General features: G+C 47.5%; 1 protein-coding gene across 1 annotated transcript in view; it reads right to left on the bottom strand.

The window, feature by feature from the left end:
• DHX36 (DEAH-box helicase 36) overlaps positions 1 to 18,370 on the bottom strand; it is a 103,283-nt gene extending 84,913 nt beyond the window's left edge. The window contains exon 1 of the mRNA XM_077290716.1: positions 17,975 to 18,370. Coding sequence (XP_077146831.1) covers positions 17,975 to 18,178 — 204 coding nt within the window. The 5' untranslated portion in view covers positions 18,179 to 18,370. The remainder of the gene's footprint in view (positions 1 to 17,974) is intronic.
• Positions 18,371 to 21,443: the final 3,073 nt, after the last annotated feature.

Here is a 21,443-nt window from a genome sequence, read left to right as displayed (position 1 = left end):
CCAGCAAAGGCTATGCAGACAGCTGCGGGCTGATATTATTAGCCTAGGAAGGGGCTATGGATACTGCCCCCCCCCAGGATAAAAACATCAGCTCTCAGCCGCCCCAGAAAAGGCGCATCTCTAAGATGCGCCATTTCTGGCATTTAGCCTTGCTCTTCCCTCTGCCCTGTAGCAGGGGCAAGCGGGGTGATAGTTGGAGGGGGGGTTGCTGTCACCTTTGTATTGTCAGGTGACATCAAGCCCCGAGGTTAGTAATGGAGAGATGTCAATAAGACGCCCCCATTACTAACCCCATATCCACATGTAGAAAAACAGACACCCAGAATAAATTCCTTTAATTGAAAGAATGACAGACTCCTTTAATAAATCTTAATTAAACCATACTTACGACATCGCCCATTCCACCGACACCCTTGTCATCTGCAAAAGAGTTAAAAATAAAAAAAAAAAACAATATTCCTCACCATTCCGCAGAAATGCTGCTAATACATTTGTCCCACGACGGGTCTAGCTCTGCTACATCTCGATAGCACCCAGCAGAGACACTGAGCAGAGTCTGCTCAGTGCCTCACTGTGAACTCCTTTTCCCGGTCTGTCTGAGAGCACCACGAGCGTGAGAAAGTTCACCAGATGCGGTGCCGTCAGACAGGTCCTACAAGTTCACAGCCAATGAACTCACTTCACCTTTCTGCAGTCAGTGCGAGCGCCGTGGAAAAATTACGATATATTTTATTAATTAAATACATGTACAGTAAGCAGCACACACTGTGCTAATTGTATTTGTCACAAACATTGGTATCTACCTATTCTAATGCAATAGCATCAGAGTATTGGTATTAGTGCTTGGTGGCAGCAGCTGTCATTGACACCAAGCCCTATGCTTAGTAATGAAAAGGTGTTAGCCCGACACCCACATTACTAAGGCTACTTTCACACTTGCGTTGTGCGACATACGTCGCAATGCGTCATTTTGGGAGAAAAACCGCATCCTGCAAAGTTGCCCGCAGGATGCGTTTTTTCTCCATAGACTTGCATTAGCGACGCATTGCGACGTATGGCCACACGTCAGCTGACACATCAGGTTTTCGCTGTCAGGCTCAATCCGGCTAAATTTAAAAAAAAAAATGGATCTGGCGAATGTTGCCGCTGGATCCGTTTCTTTTCCATAGACTTGTATTAGTGCCAGATTGCGCCGGATGACATTGCGTTCCGTCCGGTTTTCGCTGGATCTGGCAAATCTGCCGTTTCCGGTTTCTGGAAAAAACATCCTTAGCAACGTTCTTTTGTCTCCGGCAAAAAAGCCGGAAGCGCCGGATCCAGTGCTTCCGACTGTTTGCTAGAATGGAAGCCGGATCCGGAAAATGACGGATTCCGGCGTCAGATTCCGTTTTTTAAAACTGAGCATGCTCCAATTTTTATTTTTATCCAATATTCTAGATATGCTACCCGGATCCGTCGAAAAAACGGATCCGTCGCATCATTTTTTCACAATTTGCGCCGGATCCAGTTTTTCCAACGTTCGCCGGATTGTGCCTGATGCAAAAAACCAGATGTGTGAAAGTAGCCTAAACCGATTAAGTAAACAAACACACACACAAACACACAGATTGCCGCAGCCTATGTAGGAGACTCAACAGAATGAACCTACATAGGCTGTAACCAAACAGAAACACTTAATTTAAAGAAAAAGAAAAATGAAAAAAAAATTTGATGGGGCTTCCACATAATTTTCATAACCAGCATAGGGAAGTAGATGCCTCTCCATTACTAATCTGTGGGTTTGAAGTCATCAGATAATACAAAGGTGACATCAACACTATAAATATGAAGCCCACTTGCCACCACTACAGGGCAAGTGAGAAGAGCCAGGCAAAGTGCCAATTCTAATAGATGTGCCTTTTCTGGGGCGGCTGCAGCCTGCTATTTTTTGGCTGGCGGGGGCCAATATCCATGGCTTCTTACCAGCCTGAGAAAACCAGCCCCCAGCTGTCTGCTTTAGCAGGGCTGGTTGTTTAAAAAAACAGCATAAAAAAAACTCTATTCTTGCTAACGCTGACGGCTGAGGGTTGCAGCCTGCAGCTGTCAGTTTTGCTTGGCTGGTTATCAAAAATACTACAGCGGAATCCACGTCGATTTTTATTTTTTATTATTATTATTTAATTTAGAGCGCAGGTACCAGCTGACGAATATTCTCATCAACCACAGCTGCTCTAGCTGTTATTAGCGGCAGCAGGCATTGGCTGATGGGAGCAATAGTCCCATCAACTGATACCAGTGACCAAAGTTAAACTTTATACCTCCGATCACAGCTGCAGGCTCACGCTGTCACTTGACAGCATGGGAACCACGGCTGTCTGATCAGGGTGATGATTTTATTGCCGATCACAAGCAGCGTTTGCTGTGCTGTCATACACATGACAGCACGACAAACACCCGGGTGTTAAGGGGGCCGAACCCCAACAGTAACACGGACTTCCTGGTGAAGTCTGTGTTCGGTGTCTGTGCCTGAACAGTAGCTGTTCGGTATGGACACCAAACTTTACTGTTGGGCTTTGCCCATCTCTAATTACAGCCTGTGTTTAAAGATGTTTGTAATCCGATTTGTGTGTGATTCATCAGCACTAAAAAGTCTAAGTCGATGAAGTGAAAAAAATATAGGCATACATTCAATGTAAGGGATAAAATAACTAAACATTGTCATGTGTATATGTATTCACCCCTTTTGCTATGAAGCCCCTAAAAATTTCTGGTGCAAGCAATTATCTTCATAAGTCACATGCTTAGGCCACGTTCACACGGTCAATATTTTGTCAGGATTTTACATCAGTATTTGTAAGCCAAAACCAGGAGTGGGTGATAAATACAGAAGTGGTGCCATGTTTCTATTATACTTTTCCTCTAATTATTCCACTCCTGGTTTTGGCTTACAAATACTGAGGTAAAATACTGAGGTGTGAATGGGGCTTAAGTAAAAAGAAGTCTCCCTGTGTGCAATCTAAAGGTGCATGCACATTGCGTTCTATGTCCCGGTTGGGGCTTAAGTCCAAAATTCACTGCACCATTGCAGTCTGATGGCCTCGTCGGCGCATGCCTCCAGAATCTGTTCTGAGGGGAATTTCAGACGTATGTCCTGAAGGGGACACAGAACACAAGGTGCAATCACTTTAAGGCTATGTGCACACATTCAAGATTTCTTGCAGAAAATTACTGAGAAAAACCTGAAATTTTCTGCAAGAAATCTGCATGCGTTTTTTTGAGCATTTTTGATGCGTTTTTTTCCGGACATTTCCCAATGCTTATTATAGTGGGAAATCCGCAAAAAAAAACGCAAAATTAATGAACATGCTGAGTTTTTTACCGCGATGCGTTTTTTTCACGGAAAAAAATGCATCATGTGCACAAAACATGCGAAACCGGTTTTTACGTACCGGTAATAGGATTTTACAGAGTCCACGACAGCACCCACAACGAGAGAGGGGATCCGCCCACCTTCCGGACAGGAACCTACAGGTTAAAAAGGGGCGGACCCCTCGTCCTCCAGTTTGTGTTCCAGAGTACAAGGGATACCGCCAATGAATCAGTACATGACAATATTATCTTAAACACTACTAAATCCCACCACCTCTATAGAGTGATCTCTAAGGCACACCTTCCAACAGAGTGCAGGAATAAGTAACTAAATACGGGGGGGGGGGGAATGTATGGGTGCTGTCGTGGACTCTGTAAAATCCTATTACCGGTACGTAAAAACCGGTTTTCCTATCGCCACGACAGCACCCACAACGAGAGACTTTCAAAGACTATTAACTGGGAGGGACCACAGCACTAAGTACTGAACGGCCAAACTGTAAGCTGGAATTAGCAGATAGATCAAGGCGATAGTGTTTATAAAAGGTGGAAGGTGATGACCAAGTTGCCGCCTTACATATCATTTCAATGGGAACATCTGCCTTCTCCGCCCAGGATGAAGCCATGGCCCGAGTGGAGTGCGCCCTGATGCCTTCTGGTGGTACTCCCCTGGCAGAGTAGGCAAGACATATCGCTTCTCTAATCCATCTGGCGATAGAGTTTTTCGTGACACCAGAACCCTTTTTCCGATTCTGGAAAGAAATAAACAGAGCCCTACTCTGTCTCCAGCTTTGTGTCCTATCCAGGTATTCTAATATTGCCCTCTTAACATCTAGGGTATGATATTTTTTCTCCTCTTCTGAACCTGGATTTTCATAGAAAGATGGTAAATAAATCTCCTGACTTCTATGAAACTTAGTTGCTACTTTTGGCAAGTATGCAGGATCAGGTTTTAAGACAATCTTATCCTGGAGAATTATTAGGTAAGGAGGATCTACTGATAACGCATGTATATCACTGACCCTCCTGGCAGACGTTAATGCTAAAAGTAGGGCTGTTTTTAAGGTTAAATTTTTTATCGAAATAGAGTCTAAAGGCTCAAAGGGAGGTTCGGTCAACGCCTCAAGCACCAAATTTAGATCCCAAGGGGGTATTCTTACAATATGGATTGGGTTAGAACGCTGACAAGCTTTAATAAACCTAGCAACCCATCTATTACCAGCTATATCACTATTATATAGAGCTCCCAAGGCTGAAACATGAACTCTTAGAGTGTTGACTGCTAAACCCAATTCCCAGCCTTTTTGAAGAAATTCCAAAATAGCTGAAATTTGAGCATTATCTCCTAATGGTTGCTGATAAAACATAAGGAACTTCTTCCAAATTTTTGTATAGATCTTTGTAGTAACCTCCTTCCTACTTTTCAATAAGGTAGCTATTAAAGCACTAGAGAACCCCCTCTACTTCAGAAGCTCCCTCTCAAGTTCCAAGCCGTTAAGTGAAGAGTCTGCAAATTTGGATGACGAAATGGACCCTGAGAAAGGAGTTCCGGAACCACTGGCAACACCCAGGGATCGGTCACAGACATTGTCCTGAGGAGAGAAAACCAAGGCCTCCTGGGCCAGAAGGGAGCAATCAAAATCACTCTGGCTCTTTCCTCTCGGATCTTCCTGAGAACTATCGGAATTAGACACATAGCATATGCCTTTCCCCCTAGCTGGAAGTCCCAACGGACGCGAAGGGAATCCACTATGAATGGTTGGTCTGCTATGTGTAAGGATGCGAACCTCCTGACCTTCCTGTTCTCCCTGGTAGCAAATAGATCTATTATCGGCAACCCCCACAGATTGACTATTTGATCGAATATGTGTTGGTTTAGGGACCATTCTCCCTGACGCAGGGTATGGCGACTGAGGTAGTCCGCCTGTATATTGAGCTCCCTTTTATATGAACCACCGACAGGGATTGTAAGTGATTCTCGGCCAGAGACAATATCTGTGCTGTAGTGATCATTAGGGATCGTGATCTTGTCCCCCCCTGATGATTGATGTAGGCTACCACAGTCATATTGTCTGTTTGTATTTGTACGTGCGAATTCCTCAGGGATGGTAGGAAGCAAAGAAGGGCTTGATTGACTGCAGCAAGCTCTCTTAGATTTGAGGAATTCTGGGACTCTTGAGTCGACCAACGTCCCTGGGTTAGACTGTCTCCCATATGGGCTCCCCAACCGAATGGACTGGCATCTGTTGTAATTATGTTGTCCGGAGTGATGGCCCAGAGAACTCCTTTTGATAAATGTGCCAGATTGAGCCACCATCTCAGATCGAGAAGAGTGGCGGTTGATAGACTGAATCTTCTGCTCAGAGCACCGTGAAGATCTTTCTGCTTGAAGAACTTCGTATTGAAGCATTCGGGTATGAGCCTGAGCCCATCTCACCGCCGATATACATGCAGTCAGAGATCCTAGCAGAGACATTGCGTCTCTTAAACTTAAGCTTGGAGCTTCCCTTACGGCCGTGATCCTTTGAATGATCTTCTGATTTTCCGAGTCTAGAAGAACTCCTAGGAACATTTGACATCTTGTGGGTTCCAGTTTTGACTTTTCCCAGTTGATTATCCATCCGAGTTCCTGTAGGGATGATATTATGGCATTTACCCTAGACGTACACTGAGCAATTGAATTTCCAACTATTAAAAAATCGTCTAGATAGGGCACTACAAGGGTTTCCTTTTCCCTAATATGGGCCATTACTTCCGAAACAACCTTTGTAAAAACTCTAGGAGCCATGGACAGGCCAAAGGGCATTGCTAAAAATTGGAAATGTTTAATCTGATGGTTTACCCATACTGCCATCCTGAGGAATTGCTGGTGATTTCTGTGAACTGGAAGATGGTAATACGCATCTTTTAGATCCAAAACCGACATGTAGCACCTAGGAAACAAAAGCTTAGTTGTTGATTTAATGGATTCCATCTTAAAAGCGTGGTACTGAAGATATTCATTCAATTTACGCAAATTTATGATAGTCCTAAAGGACCCATCAGGTTTAGAGATTAAAAATAGGGGAGAATAAAAACCCGTCTTCTCCTGATGTTTTGGTACTTCTTCAATAACTCGCTTTCTAAGCAATTGTTGAATCTCTAATTCTAGGGCCTGTTGTTGGGCCGGAGTGTCCAGTGATGTTATAACAAAATGATTTGGGGGAGTTCTCAAAAATTCTAATTTTAATCCTGACTCGACTACCCCCATTATCCAGGCACTAGAAGTTATCCTTTTCCATTCTGCTGAGAAGAATTTTAGTCTTCCTCCTACTGGTAGATCTATTCTATCTGTAATTACGTGTACGTCTTGAGAAAGATGAAGGGTTTTTATAGTATCCACCTTTCTTCTTTTGATCCGACGTCTCCCAGTCACGATTATATCCCTGCTGGTCTGACTGGAATTTTCTGAAGGGTATGCGTCTCCGGAAGGCATTCCTAAAAGTGGGATTAAATATTTTAGGAAATCCCTTCTTTCTGTCTTCTGCCTTTGCAAGGATGTCATCCAGCACCGGGCCGAATAGGTACTCCCCCCTACACGGAATGGAGCACAATTTGGCTTTTGCCTGAGCATCACCCTTCCAGGTCTTTAGCCAGAGCGCCCGTCGGGCTGCATTCGAGAGACCCGCCGATCTTGCAGCCAATTTCAGGGAATCAATCGAGGCATCCGCTAGATAAGCTGCTCCTTCTCTGACCTGAGACAGGGAGTTTAATAATTTATCCCTGGTACTTTTGCTTTAAGCTGTTCTTCCAGCTGAGTTACCCAGACCATAACTGATCTCGCCATACAGGTGCCTGCGATTGCCGGCTTAAAGGCTCCAGATGATGCTTCCCACGTTTTCTTAAGAAGCATGTCAGCCTTCCTGTCTGAAGGATCTTTAAGGAGTCCCACATCCTCTAATGGTAGCGAGGCTGTTTTCGAGGTAGAGGCCACTGCCGCATCTACTTTTGGGATCTTCATCCACTGGGATAAGGTGTCATCCTCAAAGGGGTACCTTCTTTTTGCGGCCGAAGGTAAGAACCCCTTATCCAGCTTGTCCCACTCCCGTCTAACCAGACCTTTAACGGTATCAACCACTGGGAAAGCTTTGCGACTTTTCTGGCTCAGCCCTGCAAACATGATCTCTTGGGTTGTTTTCGGCTCTTTACTCTCTGCCATACCCATAGTTGAACGGACAGCCTTAATTAAAGTCTCCATATTTTCGGTGGAAAAGCAAGGCCTTCCCTCCTCATCTGAGGAGGATGGTGATGAGATTCCCGAGCACTCGCCCTCTTGCAACGAAGGGCTGGAATCGGATACCATTTCCACACTATTCTTCTCATGCCGTCTAGATTTAAGGGACGATTTAATTTCTTCCCTAATTACTTCCCTCAAATCCGATACACGGAGGGGGGCTTCTTCTTCTAACGTACGGCATATACACGACTGACATAACTTCTTTAAGTAGGTGTCAGGTAGTGGCTCTGTGCATAACGCGCACTGCTTATGCTTAGTCTTTGAGACCTTCTTTCCCTATAACAAAGCATAGTATAGAAGACAGATGTATCAGCCAATGGCTCAAATATTAACTCACCATTGCTGATGAACTTAGAGTACCAGTTTCTGAGGGGGTGAGGTGTGGCGTGACGTGCCCGGGTCCTGCTGCCCGCGTGCCTCTCCACAACGAGATCTGCTGCTGCTCCTTTCTCCTAACTGTCGGTGTTCGGCGTCTCCTGTGGAAGACATGTTGCCGCACACCACTCACCAAGCGCTGCTTGCCTTTCAAAAGGTCCCGCGCTCCTCCTCCCGGCCTCCTCCGGAAGTCGTCAGATCACTTCCGGGTCATAAGCGCCAACCTGCTCCTGCAGCGTCGCGCGCGCGTGGATGACCCGGGGCGGCGCGCCTTCCCCCGGGAACGCCACCTTGACCGCTCGGTCATGCCGCCAGACGAGGGGGGAAGCTGAACACAGGACTTCCCCCGACGCTGCTTCCGGGCCCCCGACTCTGCCGTTCTCACCTGGACACCGCACAGAGGCTTGGCGGACCCGGGTAAGCGATCGAAACCTGTAGGCTCCCGCCGTCCAGACAGGAACCCAAACTGGAGGGCGAGGGGGACCGCCCCTTTTTAACCTGTAGGTTCCTGTCCGGAAGGTGGGCGGATCCCCTCTCTCGTTGTGGGTGCTGTCGTGGCGAATTCATTCTAAATGATGGGATGCATATTGTATGCTTTTTTTTGCGGTTTTATAGCGTTTTTATCGCGAAAAAAACGCAAAAAATCAGCAACGTGTGCACACAGCCTAAGTGTCACAAGGTCTGTCAGTCTATACACATCTTTTCTGATAGGCCACAGAGGCTGCAAGGCATCACTAACCAAACAACCCCATGAAGACAGGTGGCAGCATCATGATGTGAGATGTTTTTCAGCAGCAGGAATAGGGAAAATGGTCTGAGATAAGGGAAAGATGGATGGTGCGAAATACAGGGATATTCTTGAGCAAAACCTGTTTCAGCCTGTCAGTGATTGGAGAATGGGACGGAGGATCAGCTTCCAACAAGACAATGACCCAAAGCATACAGCTAAAGCAATACTCGAGTGGTTTAAGGCCTCTTTCTCACTTCCGTTTTTTACAATCACTCACAATCTGTCAACATGTTGAAAAGATGGATCCTTTCGACTCTGTATCGTGGCCCTACCTGTTTGCGGTGCTGCAGAGACGGAAGTTCCCCGACCACTTTCTCTCCTGGATCCACGCTCTTTATAATTCCCCTTCCGCCTACGTACGCTATAGCGGCTTCTCCTCTACGCTTTTTCCAATCAGCAGAGGTTGTCCTCTCACCCCTACTATTTCTCCTGGCGCTTGAACCATTAGCTATCCAGATGCGTCTCAACTCCAATATACAGGGTGTAGAAGTGGCATCAGTCCCACACAAACTATTCATGTTTGCAGACGACATCTTTCTCCTTCTATCGTCCCCTCAGATATCCCTGCCAGCCCTTCTCCAAACCTTACAAGACTTTGAATCCATATCCGGTCTGCAAATAAACACTGCCAAATCTAATGCTATGAATGTATCCCTCCCGCAATCAACTATAATACATCTCCAAACACACTCTCCGTTCTAGTGGGTTACTAAACACTTGGATTATTTAGGAGTGAAGATGACAGCTAACCTAGACTCCCTCTACACAGCCAACTACCCGCCCACGTTTCGAAAACTTCGCCTTTTACTTCAATCTTGGGAGAAATTGCACCTCTCCTGGCTAGGCCGAGTGCGTGCCCTAAAGATGTCTATTCTCCCCAAACTACTTTATCTATTCCGTGTCCTGCCAATCCCTATCCCTTCGCACTTCCTTAAAATGGCTCAAAGATCAATAGATTCTTTTGTTTGGAGGGGAGATCTCCCCAGAGTAAATAAAGCCACTCTCTACCGTCACCGCCTAAAAAGGAGGTTTGGGAGTTCCCAACCTTTCTAAATACTACCGCGCAGCCCAATTGGGCCAACTGACCCTATAACATGCCTTCACTGAACCCCCATTATGGCTATCTTTAGAGGCCTCCGAGCTGCAACCCGATACCCTAGATACAATATTATGGATTCTTCCAAACCCAACGTAAACACATTTCGAACCCTATTATAAAACACTCTCTTGCAATCTGGGACTCGCATAAATACTCTTCACAACTAATCTCACCCTTTTTGCCCCTCGCTCCAATTTGGGGCAACACTCTATTCCCCCCAGGTATGGGATCCCTTAGATACTTCCATAAGTGGGTTGAAGCGGGGATAACTAGAGTTCACCATCTCTTTAATGTGGACGGGATTATCCCATTCCCAGCCCTTAGAGAAAAATACGGTCCCCCCCCGAGAGATATTTCGATACTTGCAATTAAAGAACTTTGTCAGCTCTTTATTGAAAAACTCTACCCCTCCATACTCCTTTACCTCATTTGAACAAAGATGTCGTCAAAGCCCCCATGCATCAGGTACTACCTCCCTCCTCTATTCACAAATCAACTCCCCCTCACATAGGAATTGTCTAAAATACACTCTTCGCTGGGAGTCCGATATTGGGTCTACCCTGACTGACTCAGAGTGGTCACAAATCTGGTCCTCCTCAACAGGAGGAATACTAAATACCCTCATGCTGGAAACCAACTAAAAAGTGTTGACCCGTTGGTACCTGACCCCAGCTAGAGTGGCTGAGGCAGTGGCCAACTACTCCCCAAATTGTTTCAGAGGTTGTAACTCTACTGGAGACACGTTCCATATCTGGTGGCTATGCCCAACTGTTAGGAGACTATGGATCAGAATTTACCATTTAGTTTTCTCTGTTACAAATATAAACCTCAGAAAAAACCCTTGGGAAGCCCTACTCAACAAACGCATCTCCAACATTCCCAAACACACCCAGGCTCTTATATCATTCATATTTCTAGCAACCAAGCAAACTATAGCTTTGGCTTGGAGAAAACCAACCATAGACTTCTCCGCAGTTAAATCACGCCTCTCCTGGTATATGATCAACGAAAAACTGTCGGCTATTCTTATGGACAAAGTCAGTAAATTCGAGAAAATATGGCTTCCCTGGGCGGAATATACATAGGCAGCATCAATAGTAAAAAGTGAGAGAGCGAGCGAGAGAGCATTTCCCTGTCTGGAAATTCTTCCACGCATACTCAGTTTCAAAAGACGGCATCAGTCGCTGGATTCCTGCTTTTCACACACAGCAACGGATACTGCGTCCATAGGCTTCCATTATAGCCAATGACAGATGGTGCAGGATCCGTCGCTGCGTGATTTTCCGACATACACAAAAAACGTTCCTTTGTGCGTTGTCTCTGCCCGACGGACAGCAATTCTACGACGGATCCAGTACACGACGGATGAAATAGAAGGCCATCCGTCACTAATACAAGTCTATGAGAAAAAAACGGATCCAGCAGAAACATTTGCTGGATCCGTTTTTTTTTTTTTCACAAAACGACGCATTGTGATGGAAAAAGAAAGACGGAAGTGTGAAAGAGGCCTAATGGGAAACGTGTAAATGTTTTGGAGTGGCCTAGTCAAAGCCCAGACATTTATCCAATTGAGAATTTGCGGTCTGACTTGAAGATTGATATTCATCAGTGGAAACCATCTAAGGAGCTGAAGTTTTGCCTTGAGGAATGGACAAAAATCCCTGGGGTCAAGATGTGGAATGTAGGCGGAAGAATAGGTCTGCACACTGAATATATAAAAAAAATTAAAAAACTTTCACAGTTGTAGGCATGTTCTTTACGTGAACTGATGCAAATCCTATAAAAAGTGAGATTCCAGGATGTGAGGTTGCAAAACACAAAAACATTCCTTGGGGAGGGGCTGAGTTCTTTCCCAAACCACTGTAAATTAGCTGTTCAGGACTACAGGCCGGACACTGATCTGCTTAAGAATCTGCCTTCAGAGATTATTGTAAATGAAAGGCAGTATTACCTGTGTGATGTCCAAGAAGTATCGTTTCTCCTTACGGAGACTTACATTCTAAGCATGCCGAGATGAGCAGACTAATAAGGGCTTGTTCACACGATCCTTTTTTTGCTGCGGATTTTTCAGGTCCTGATTTTGAGAACCCGCAGTGCAAATCCGCGGTGGTTTTTTGTCCTGTTTCTCCTGCGGATTCCACTGCGGGTTTCCAACTGCACTTTCCTATTGGGGCAGGTGGAAACCCGCAGCGGAATCCGCAGAAAGAATTGACATGGTACTTCTTTTTTTCCGCAGAAAATCAGCGCGGATTTTCATGCCGAAAAAAGGATAGTGGGCACAGCGGTTTTTGTTTTCCATAGGGTAACATTGTACTGTACCCTGCATGGAAAAAGGATGCGGATCCGCAGCCTCAAAACTGCTGCGGATCCGCAGCAAAAACCGCATCGTGTGAACATAGCCTAAGGCTGTGTGCACACGTTGCAGATTTTTCGCGTTTTTTTCGCTATAAAAACGCGAAAAAAAAGCATACATTATGCATCCCATCATTCAGAATGCATTCCGCATTTTTTGTGCACATGATGCATTTTTTTCCGCGAAAAAAACTCATCGCGGTAAAAAATGCAGCATGTTCATTAATTTTGCGGATTTTTTGCGGATTTCCCACTATATTATTGCATTGGGAACCTCCGGAAAAATCCGCAAAAAAAATGCACCAAAAATGCAGTAAAACTGAGAAAAGCGCATGCGGATTTCTTGCAGAAAAGGTCCGGTTTTGCTCAGGAAATTTCTGCAAGAAATCCTGAACGTGTGCACATAGCCTTAAAGCCGCAATGCTCCTCTGGGAAATATGCTAATTATGCAAATTGTCTCTTCAGGGAGGAAGAGGACTAGAACTCTAGTGCCACCTATTGGAAGTAGCAATCCTAACAGTCAATGTCGACCCTTTAACGAGCCTTGTCACATGACTTAGGATAATAGCCAAACCAGATCTCAATTTGCAAACACTGTGTTTCGGGGTACTACCCCTCGTCAGTGCAAAGTGGAGATCTGGTTCGGCTGTGTGAAAGGCGTCCAACCAATATCCAAGAAGTATCGTTTATCCTTGCGGAGATTGACATGCTAAGCATGCCGAGATGATGAGACTTAAAGCCGCAATGCTCTTCTGGGAAATATGCTAATTATGCAAACTGTCTCTTCAGAGAGGAAGAGAGCTAGAATTCTAGTGCCACCTGATGTGTAATGGTTACCAGTGTGACAGCCGCTCTCTGCTCTCATGAGCTCACTGCAGAGCTGTGTGTGATAACTGACTTTCTAAATATTTATCTTTACACCCTATCCACTTTTGCAATTATCTTTATTATAGAACTAGATGTTTCCAGCCAGCTAACGCTCGGCATGCTCATTGCTATCTAATTAACGCTGCTGGTGATTAAACTAAATAATGACAACATTCAATAGCGCTTACACAGGTGGTAAATTAACTTAAAATGAAGATACCGTATATACTCGAGTATAAGCCGTGATTTTCAGCCCACTTTTTTGGGCTGAAAGTGACCCTCTCGGCTTATACTCGAGTCAGTGTCGGCGGTTGAGGGGGAGCGGCACGGTGACATACTTACCTGCTCCTGGCGCGGTCCCTGCTTGTCCGATGGTCTCCGGGCAGCTCTTCCTGTGTTCAGCGGTCACGTGGTACCGCTCATTAAAGTAATGAATATGCACGCATATTCATTACTGTAATGAGCGGTACGTGACCGCTGAACACAGGAAGATGCCGCCGGCTCCCGGAGACCATCTGACAGTGAGACGCTGCCAGGGACCGCGCCGGGAGCAGGTGAGTATATCGGGGGAGGTGAGCATTGCGCGATAAGTCGCCTTCCTCGTTCCACCGCTGCGCGCTGCTCTGTCTTCCGTCCTCTGGCTGTGACTGTTCAGGTCAGAGGGCACGATGACGCGATTAGTGTGCGCGCCGCCCTCTGCCTGAACAGTCAGTGCAGAGGATGGAAGACAGAGCAGCGCGCAGCGATGGAACGTGGAAGATGACTATCGCAAGTGCCGGGGGCCTGAGCGAAGAGAGGTGAGTATGTGATTTTTTTTATTTTAATCGCAGCAACAGCAAATGGGGCAAATGTATGGAGCATCTAATGGGGCCATAATGTGTGGAGCATCTCATGGGGCCATTATTAACCTTTGTGCAGCATTATATGGGGCGTATTTTGTATGGAGCATCTTATGGGGCCAATCATGAACTGTATGGAGCATAATATGGAGCATTATATGGGGCCATAATTGCATGGAGCATTATATGGGGCATCTATGGGGCCATAACTGTATGGAGCATTATATGGGGCTCCAGATTCAATATGGATATTCAAAAACACTTAACCCACTGATGTCTCAATTAATTTTACTTTTATTGGTATCTATTTTTATTTTTGACATTTACCAGTAGCTGCTGCATTTTCCACACTAGGCTTATACTCGAGTCATTAAGTTTTCCCAGTTTTTTGTGGCAAAATTAGGGGGGGGGTCGGCTTATACTCGGGTCGGCTTATACTCGAGTATATACGGTAATAACAAGTGTGGTAATGTGGTGGGGGGGCGGGATTGTGTGGCGATGTAGTGGGGGGGCGGGATTATGTGTGGTAATGGGGTGGGGGGAAGGATTGTGTGTGGTAATGTGGTGGGGGGGGATTATGTGTGGTAATGTGGTGGGGGGCGGGATTATGTGTGGTGATGTGGTGGGGGGCGGGATTATGTGTGGTAATGTGGTGGGGGGCGGGATTATGTGTGGTAATGTGGTGGGGGGCGGGATTATGTGTGGTAATGAGGTGGGAGGCGGGATTATGTGTGGTAATGAGGTGGGAGGCGGGATTATGTGTGGTAATGAGGTGGGAGGCGGGATTATGTGTGGTAATGAGGTGGGAGGCGGGATTGTGTGTGGTAATGTAGTGGGGGGCGGGATTATGTGTGGTAATGGGGTGGGGGGCGGGATTATGTGTGGTAATGGGGTGGGGGGCGGGATTATGTGTGGTAATGGGGTAGGGGGCGGGATTATGTGTGGTAATGGGGTGGGGGGCGGGATTGTGTGTGGTGATGTGTTAGGGGGGCGGCATTGTGTGTGGTAATGGGGTGGGGGGGCGGGATTATGTGTGGTAATGGGGTGGGGAGGCGGGATTATGTGTGGTAATGGGGTGGGGGGCGGGATTATGTGTGGTGATGTGTTGGGGGCGGGATTGTGTGTGGTTATGTGGTGCGGATTGTGTGTGGTAATGTGGTGGTGGGGCGCTACTGTGCAGGGGGCGGGATTAGTGAGTAATCACGATGCCTCTTATATATATATATATATATATATATATATATATATATATAGATACCATAGAGTATGTTACCACGATCAGTAATTGTAATTGGTCATGCTTTGGACGCAGCACATGTCCACTGCATCCAAAGCGCTGCCGGCTTTTTACCGCAGGTGATTTCGCATGTGATCACTGAACCGTGCGGATTCACCAGTACATTGTAAGGGTGACATTTATCTTGTGGAGACATCTCCGCAAGATAAATTGACGTGCTGCCGTCTGGAAAGAAGAGCCACGTGTCCGTCTCCATGGGTGATCCGCGGGAGTCGGTGCACGTATAGTGGACATGGAATTTCTTGAAATTCCATCCACTGTGCTGTAACATCTGGACGCTGTGGGTTGGACCCTGCGGATGTACACAGCTTCCAACCCACAGCATTTACTTATAGAGTGTGAGCCCTCATGGGCAGGGTCCTCTCTCCTCCTGTACCAGTTGTGACTTGTATTGATTACGATTATTGTAGTTTTTTTTATGTACACCCCTCCTCACATGTTATGCGCCATGGAATAATTGGCACTATAAAAATAAATAATAATTTACTGACCGTGGGAATGTACCATTTCACTTCTCATGATCTAGCTAATACCCAAATGTTTCTTTAATACTGCACTTCTTGAGCGGAATCTCAAATAAAATGTCACAGGATGCTGGGGCTGCACTCAATTGTCCGCAGCGTCTATAACCCCTCCTGGAACAGGACGTCATAGTGAGTAGAACTGTAGTTCTTGTTTTGCCACCCTCTGAAGTTGTCCTAAATCCATGATGATAGACACTGCAAGAGAGGAGTGGAGCGTCCGCAATCGGCTTCTTTCTCTGCCGCCGCAGCTTCTGTGAATCAAGACGCCCTCAGGGGGCAGAGATAGGAGCAGTGAGTGACACCAGTGTCTACCCCTGATGACGATTCGTTTGAAGGTCGTGCTAGAAGCCATGAGGCGGCACTGGTGTAACTCACTGCTTCTATCCCTGCCCCCTCACAACATCTTGTTTCAGCTGCAGAGGTGACTAACATTTTCCTTCATATAAGTGCTCATACAGAAATACCTATCAGTCACTGATTGCACTAAAAATCCCAGAAAGAGCAAAGGATTAAATGAATGAAGCTCGGGTAACACTGAATCTTTTTTACACAAAGCTATACATTGGTCTGCTCAGCCCCCCTGCTCTGTAACATGGTGCCTGCAGATTGGACTGCATATTCCTGGTCACAGGTTCCCTTTAAAATCAGCTCCGGAGACAGATCCATGTCCAGCCCTTAGTCCTGAACAGCTCATTTACATATAAAGAAAAAAGTGGATTTTTCCAGAATAAACCATCAGATCGCAGATACCAAGGTAACATTTTATTCAGCTTCCTATGACTTACATGCCCATATAGATGGCTTAGGAGGGGGATCCTACTGACAGATTCCCTTTTGAAGTGGTCTGAACTAGCAGTGAGGGCAGATCTCTGATGCAGGTAAACGTGAACACAGCTGTGCTGCGAAAGGCAGAAACCACTTTATTCTCTCCATCCTGAGAATCTTCCAATACTCGGAATGACTGTCTGGGGTGTTCCTATTATACTGTGCTTAGTAGTTACTAAAAAAGTGGCCCAATAAAGCAGAACCAGCGCCCTGGAACAGGCTGACGGGCGAGGGGTTTTTTATTTTGCCAGAGCTCTAGAGTTGCTGTCCCACTCCTCTCTGAAGATGTTATTTGCACATCCACAAATAGCAAGCACCCGAATGCTCCTCCAGACCCCTGCCGGTCTCCTCTGTTCATGACTAGAATCGGTCACCTCTGTGATTTATTACTTTTATATACACATTCCGGCCCTCGGACAATGCAGGTCAGGTCAGAGCCGCCGGCCGCACCCCCCCCACGGGTGGGACTCCAGAACCACCAATGACAGATGCACCCCCACGGGTGGGACTCCAGAGCCCCCAGCGACGGACGCACCCCCCACGGTAGGGACTCCAGAGCCCCCAGCGACGGCAGCACCCCCCCACAGGAGGGACTCCAGAGTCGCTAATGACAGATGCACCCCCACGGGTGGGACTCCAGAGCCCCCAGCGACGGCCGCACCCCCCACGGTAGGGACTCCAGAGCCCCCAGCACCCCCCCACAGGAGGGACTCCAGAGTCGCTAATGACAGATGCACCCCCACGGGTGGGACTCCAGAGCCCCCAGTGACGGCCGCACCCCCCACGGGTGGGACTCCAGAGCCCCCAGCGACGACCGCACCCCCCACAGGTGGGACTCCAGAGCCTCCAGCGACGGCAGCACCCCCCCACCACAGGAGGGACTCCAGAGTCGCTAATGACAGATGCACCCCCCATGGGTGGGACTCCAGAGCCTCCAGTGACGGCCGCACCCCCCACGGGTGGGACTCCAGAACCCCCAGCGACGACCGCACCCCCCACGGGTGGGACTCCAGAGCCCCCAGTGACGGCCGCACCCCCCCACGGGAGGGACTCCAGAGCCCCCAGCGACGGCCGCACCCCCCCACGGGAGGGACTCCAGAGCCCCCAGCGACGGCCGCACCCCCCCACGGGAGGGACTCCAGAGCCCCCAGCGACGGCCGCACCCCCCCACGGGAGGGACTCCAGAGCCCCCAGCGACGGCCGCACCCCCCCACGGGAGGGACTCCAGAGCCCCCAGCGACGGCCGCACCCCCCCACGGGAGGGACTCCAGAGCCGTCAATGACAGATGCGCCCCCACAGGTGGCACTCCAGAGCCGCTAATGACAGATGCGCCCCCACGGGTGGCACTCCAGAGCCGCCAGTGACAGCGGGGACCTCTCACCTCCAGCCTCTCTCTCTCCTTGCTCTTCGGGCCTTGCCTCCGTGCATACCACATTCCTATGGCCCGGCCTCTCAGGTGCGGCGGGGGTCTTTCTTTCACACCTTCTCCAGTGTCCCTGGAAGATCCAGCTTCGTGATGGGAGAAGGACCCTCGCCCTCGTCCCCCGCGACCCCGGCCCCAGCCTTTCCGCTGCTCGTAACTCATACCGCTGGATGATGGCGCAGAAGAAAAGACAAACAGCCGGGACCACCTCAGCCAAACCGTCACCGGCACGGCTGCGAGACGAGTCAATCAAAACAGAGGAAGTGTGGACCAGTGAAGCCACCGTACAGCCTCTGAAAGACCTGCCTTGGGATTGGGATAGATGCTCGAATAATCGCTGAACAGACACGTGACGTCACTGGTCATGTGACGCAAGTTAAATAAGATAATGCGCCTTGTTTACTGTGTGTGAGGATTGGGGTGTGAAATAGAAAATGGATTCTGAGGAGACAAAATAATTCCGCACTTTCGCTTTATACAAATTGCGGCCATATACGTCACTATCTTTGCGGAACTGTCGCCATTAAGGATGATGCAGCCATTTTGTTGGTTGGCAAAGCTGGTTAGAGAAATATCCCCTCAGTTCACTGACGTATTACTACTAGGTGTTCGGTGACGTCAGAGCGGGGAACGGAAAAAGAAGAAAGAAGGGAAATGAGTGTGCTGCTAACTAAAGCTGCAGGGCCTGTGCCACGTGACCGAGAGCAGAGCTGGGGAGCAGCTAGTCAGGCCTTTCTTCTGACGTCATTTATGTGCGGCCTTAGCGGCAGCCAATCACAGGCGTCATGTCATTAGTGCGGTTTGTGGGCGGCATCTCCAGGTGTCACCTGTGTGCACGGGGCACAGGTGGGCTCAGAGCCTTTCCGTAGTAACTGGACGTCGTCCTCGGTACAGGGAGCGGAGTCCATCCGGTGCACAGGGCAGCAGACGTGTGGAACATTAGAAAACCTAGTATCTGATAGGCAGCAGAGCCTCTATAGCGTTGGAACTAGAAAGAAAATAGACCCCTAAAAATCACTTTTATTAAAAGCACAAACACTCAAAAAACCTTTCAAAAATGATATTATCCCTGACAGCGGAGGCCGGTCCCCTAATGTCAGCGATATGGCGCCCGCTCAGCGGCGGTGACCCTGGATGCCCTGATCCACACCTGTACTATGAGGGTGAGGCCGTGCACTAATAAAGATGCTATGAAAAATTAAAGACAGGTGATGAGTGAATTCACCTGAAAAGAAGAGATTCCCAACATTTCCGCATAAAATAATATATTTTTATTGATATACAATATTAAAATCATTTAAAACGGGGGAAATGGGGAATGTGACCTCCAAAAAAGGAGGGGAAGCTACTGCAAGCCGGAAATAACTTGTTGATCAGGAAAGATAAAGACTGGGAAACCAGAGAGGGGAACAAGGGATTGTAGTCTAAGGGCTTATTTCCATTTGTGAGGCACACGTCTGTATCTCGCATGTGGAAACAAAGCTGTGGCGCCGGCACTTTGGAGCGGAGCGTGCAGCTCCATGTGTTCCTATGCGGCCGCACGCTCCGCTCTGGAGTGCCGGTGCCACAGCTTGGTCTCCACATGCGAGACATGGACGTGTTTCTCACAAGTAGAGATAAGCCCTTAGGCTGTGTATGTGATAACAGGCAATGAAGTATGCTGATTACATACCAAGCAGTCCTGTGTAAGGCTCTGCAGGATGTGCAAAACCAGGTACTTGTTACCACAAAAACACATAAATGAGGTACGTGTACAGTCCCTTCACTTAGTGGTACATGACAAAATATATAGGCATAGAATTGTATTGGTAATTATTACCTCCACAGTGATGACTTTACTACCATCACATTGTATTCATTTTCCTTATATATTATTTCAAAACACTCTTTTTCGGTGATTACTTTGTAGCTCCGTTCATACTGCACCCACACACACAAATCATACACCATTTTAAAGGTAAACTTGCCCCCTACAGCAAGAAAATAGCTAAACAAACCACACATCCAGGATGTGATCACAAAATACAGTTTAAACATTAATTTTAATAAACCTGCAGTAAGGAAAAATGACCTGCGGGTGGCACCACACTACTCCAAAGCATACTAATACAAAGCTGATTACAGGCATCACAAACAAATCCAAACTGATTGCACACTTCACTGCAGGTGAGTCACATATGCAAACAAATTTGGAAACATGCACTGCCTATTGTACATTTCAAGCTGCATTTGGAGCGCAGACCTGACAGTGTTTGGGTTTGCAATTACTTTACAGGATGACTAGGAAGAGGCGTATAAAAAGCAGGCCAACACGAATGAGACGTCCCACACCTCTTCTGACACCATCTCAGCAAACATCAAACAGGCTACAACCTCATGAACAAAGGCAACAAAGACTTGAAAACCATAAACAGACTCAACAGAAGCACAGACAACAGATATTGAATCAGCGTAGAACACTACTGCAAGAGCACTGTATTGATTTAGTTCCACCTGATTACTTCCTGCACCTACAAGAAGACATCTGTGCAAGGAGGTGCCAACATTCACTTCCAAAGACATACAGTTGTGCTCGCTTATTACTTCCAGACAATGAAGTTAAAACCGTTAAAACAGTGTTGGGAGTATGGATAAAGTATGTCCACATTGTTTAGCAAAGCTCTATTTAGGTGAAGTCATGCGGTGCCACCCGCAGATCATTTTTCCTTACTGCAGGTTTATGAAAATTAATGTTTAAACTGTATTTTGTGATCACATCCTGGATGTGTGGTTTGTTTAGCTATTTTCATGCTGAAGGGGGCAAGTTTACCTTTCAATTGGTGTATGATTCGTGTGTGTGGGTGCAGTATGAACGAAGATACAAAGTAATCACCGAAAAAGATATAATAATAATATAAAAATCTATAATATAACGCTGGGAGCGTCACTCTGTCCGAAGCCTTTATAGACTGCGCAAGCGCAAGCGCCGGCGCAGTCTGGACCCCACAGAGCGACGCTCCCAGGAGATCGCGGTATGCGTAAGCGCTGAACGCACACCGCGATCTCCAACAGAGAAACAGGGACGAGCCAGGAGGCGGAGGGTGAGTATACTTACCTGTCCCGTTCCACCGACGCCATTCCGGGCCATGAATATCCCCCTGCTCCTGGAATCGGCGCCTGCGCAGTCCGCGCTTTCCGGCGCCATTTTCTTGAAGACACATTGCAGTGTGTCTTCAAGAAAATGGCGCCGGAAAGCGCAGACTGCGCAGGCGCCTTTTCCGACACCAGGAGGACCAGAAAATCTGTCCTCCTGGTGCCGGAAAAGGGGCCTGCGCAGTCCGCGCTTTCCGGCGCCATTTTCTTGAAGACACACTGCAATGTGTCTTCAAGAAAATGGCGCCGGAAAGCGCGGACTGCGCAGGCGCCGATTCCGGGAGCAGGGGGATAT

This window comes from Ranitomeya variabilis, chromosome 2, assembly GCF_051348905.1.
Source record: "Ranitomeya variabilis isolate aRanVar5 chromosome 2, aRanVar5.hap1, whole genome shotgun sequence".
Taxonomy (NCBI): Eukaryota; Metazoa; Chordata; class Amphibia; order Anura; family Dendrobatidae; genus Ranitomeya; species Ranitomeya variabilis.
The sequence above is the reverse complement of the archived record's forward strand: the minus strand, read 5'-3'. Positions and strand labels throughout refer to the sequence as shown.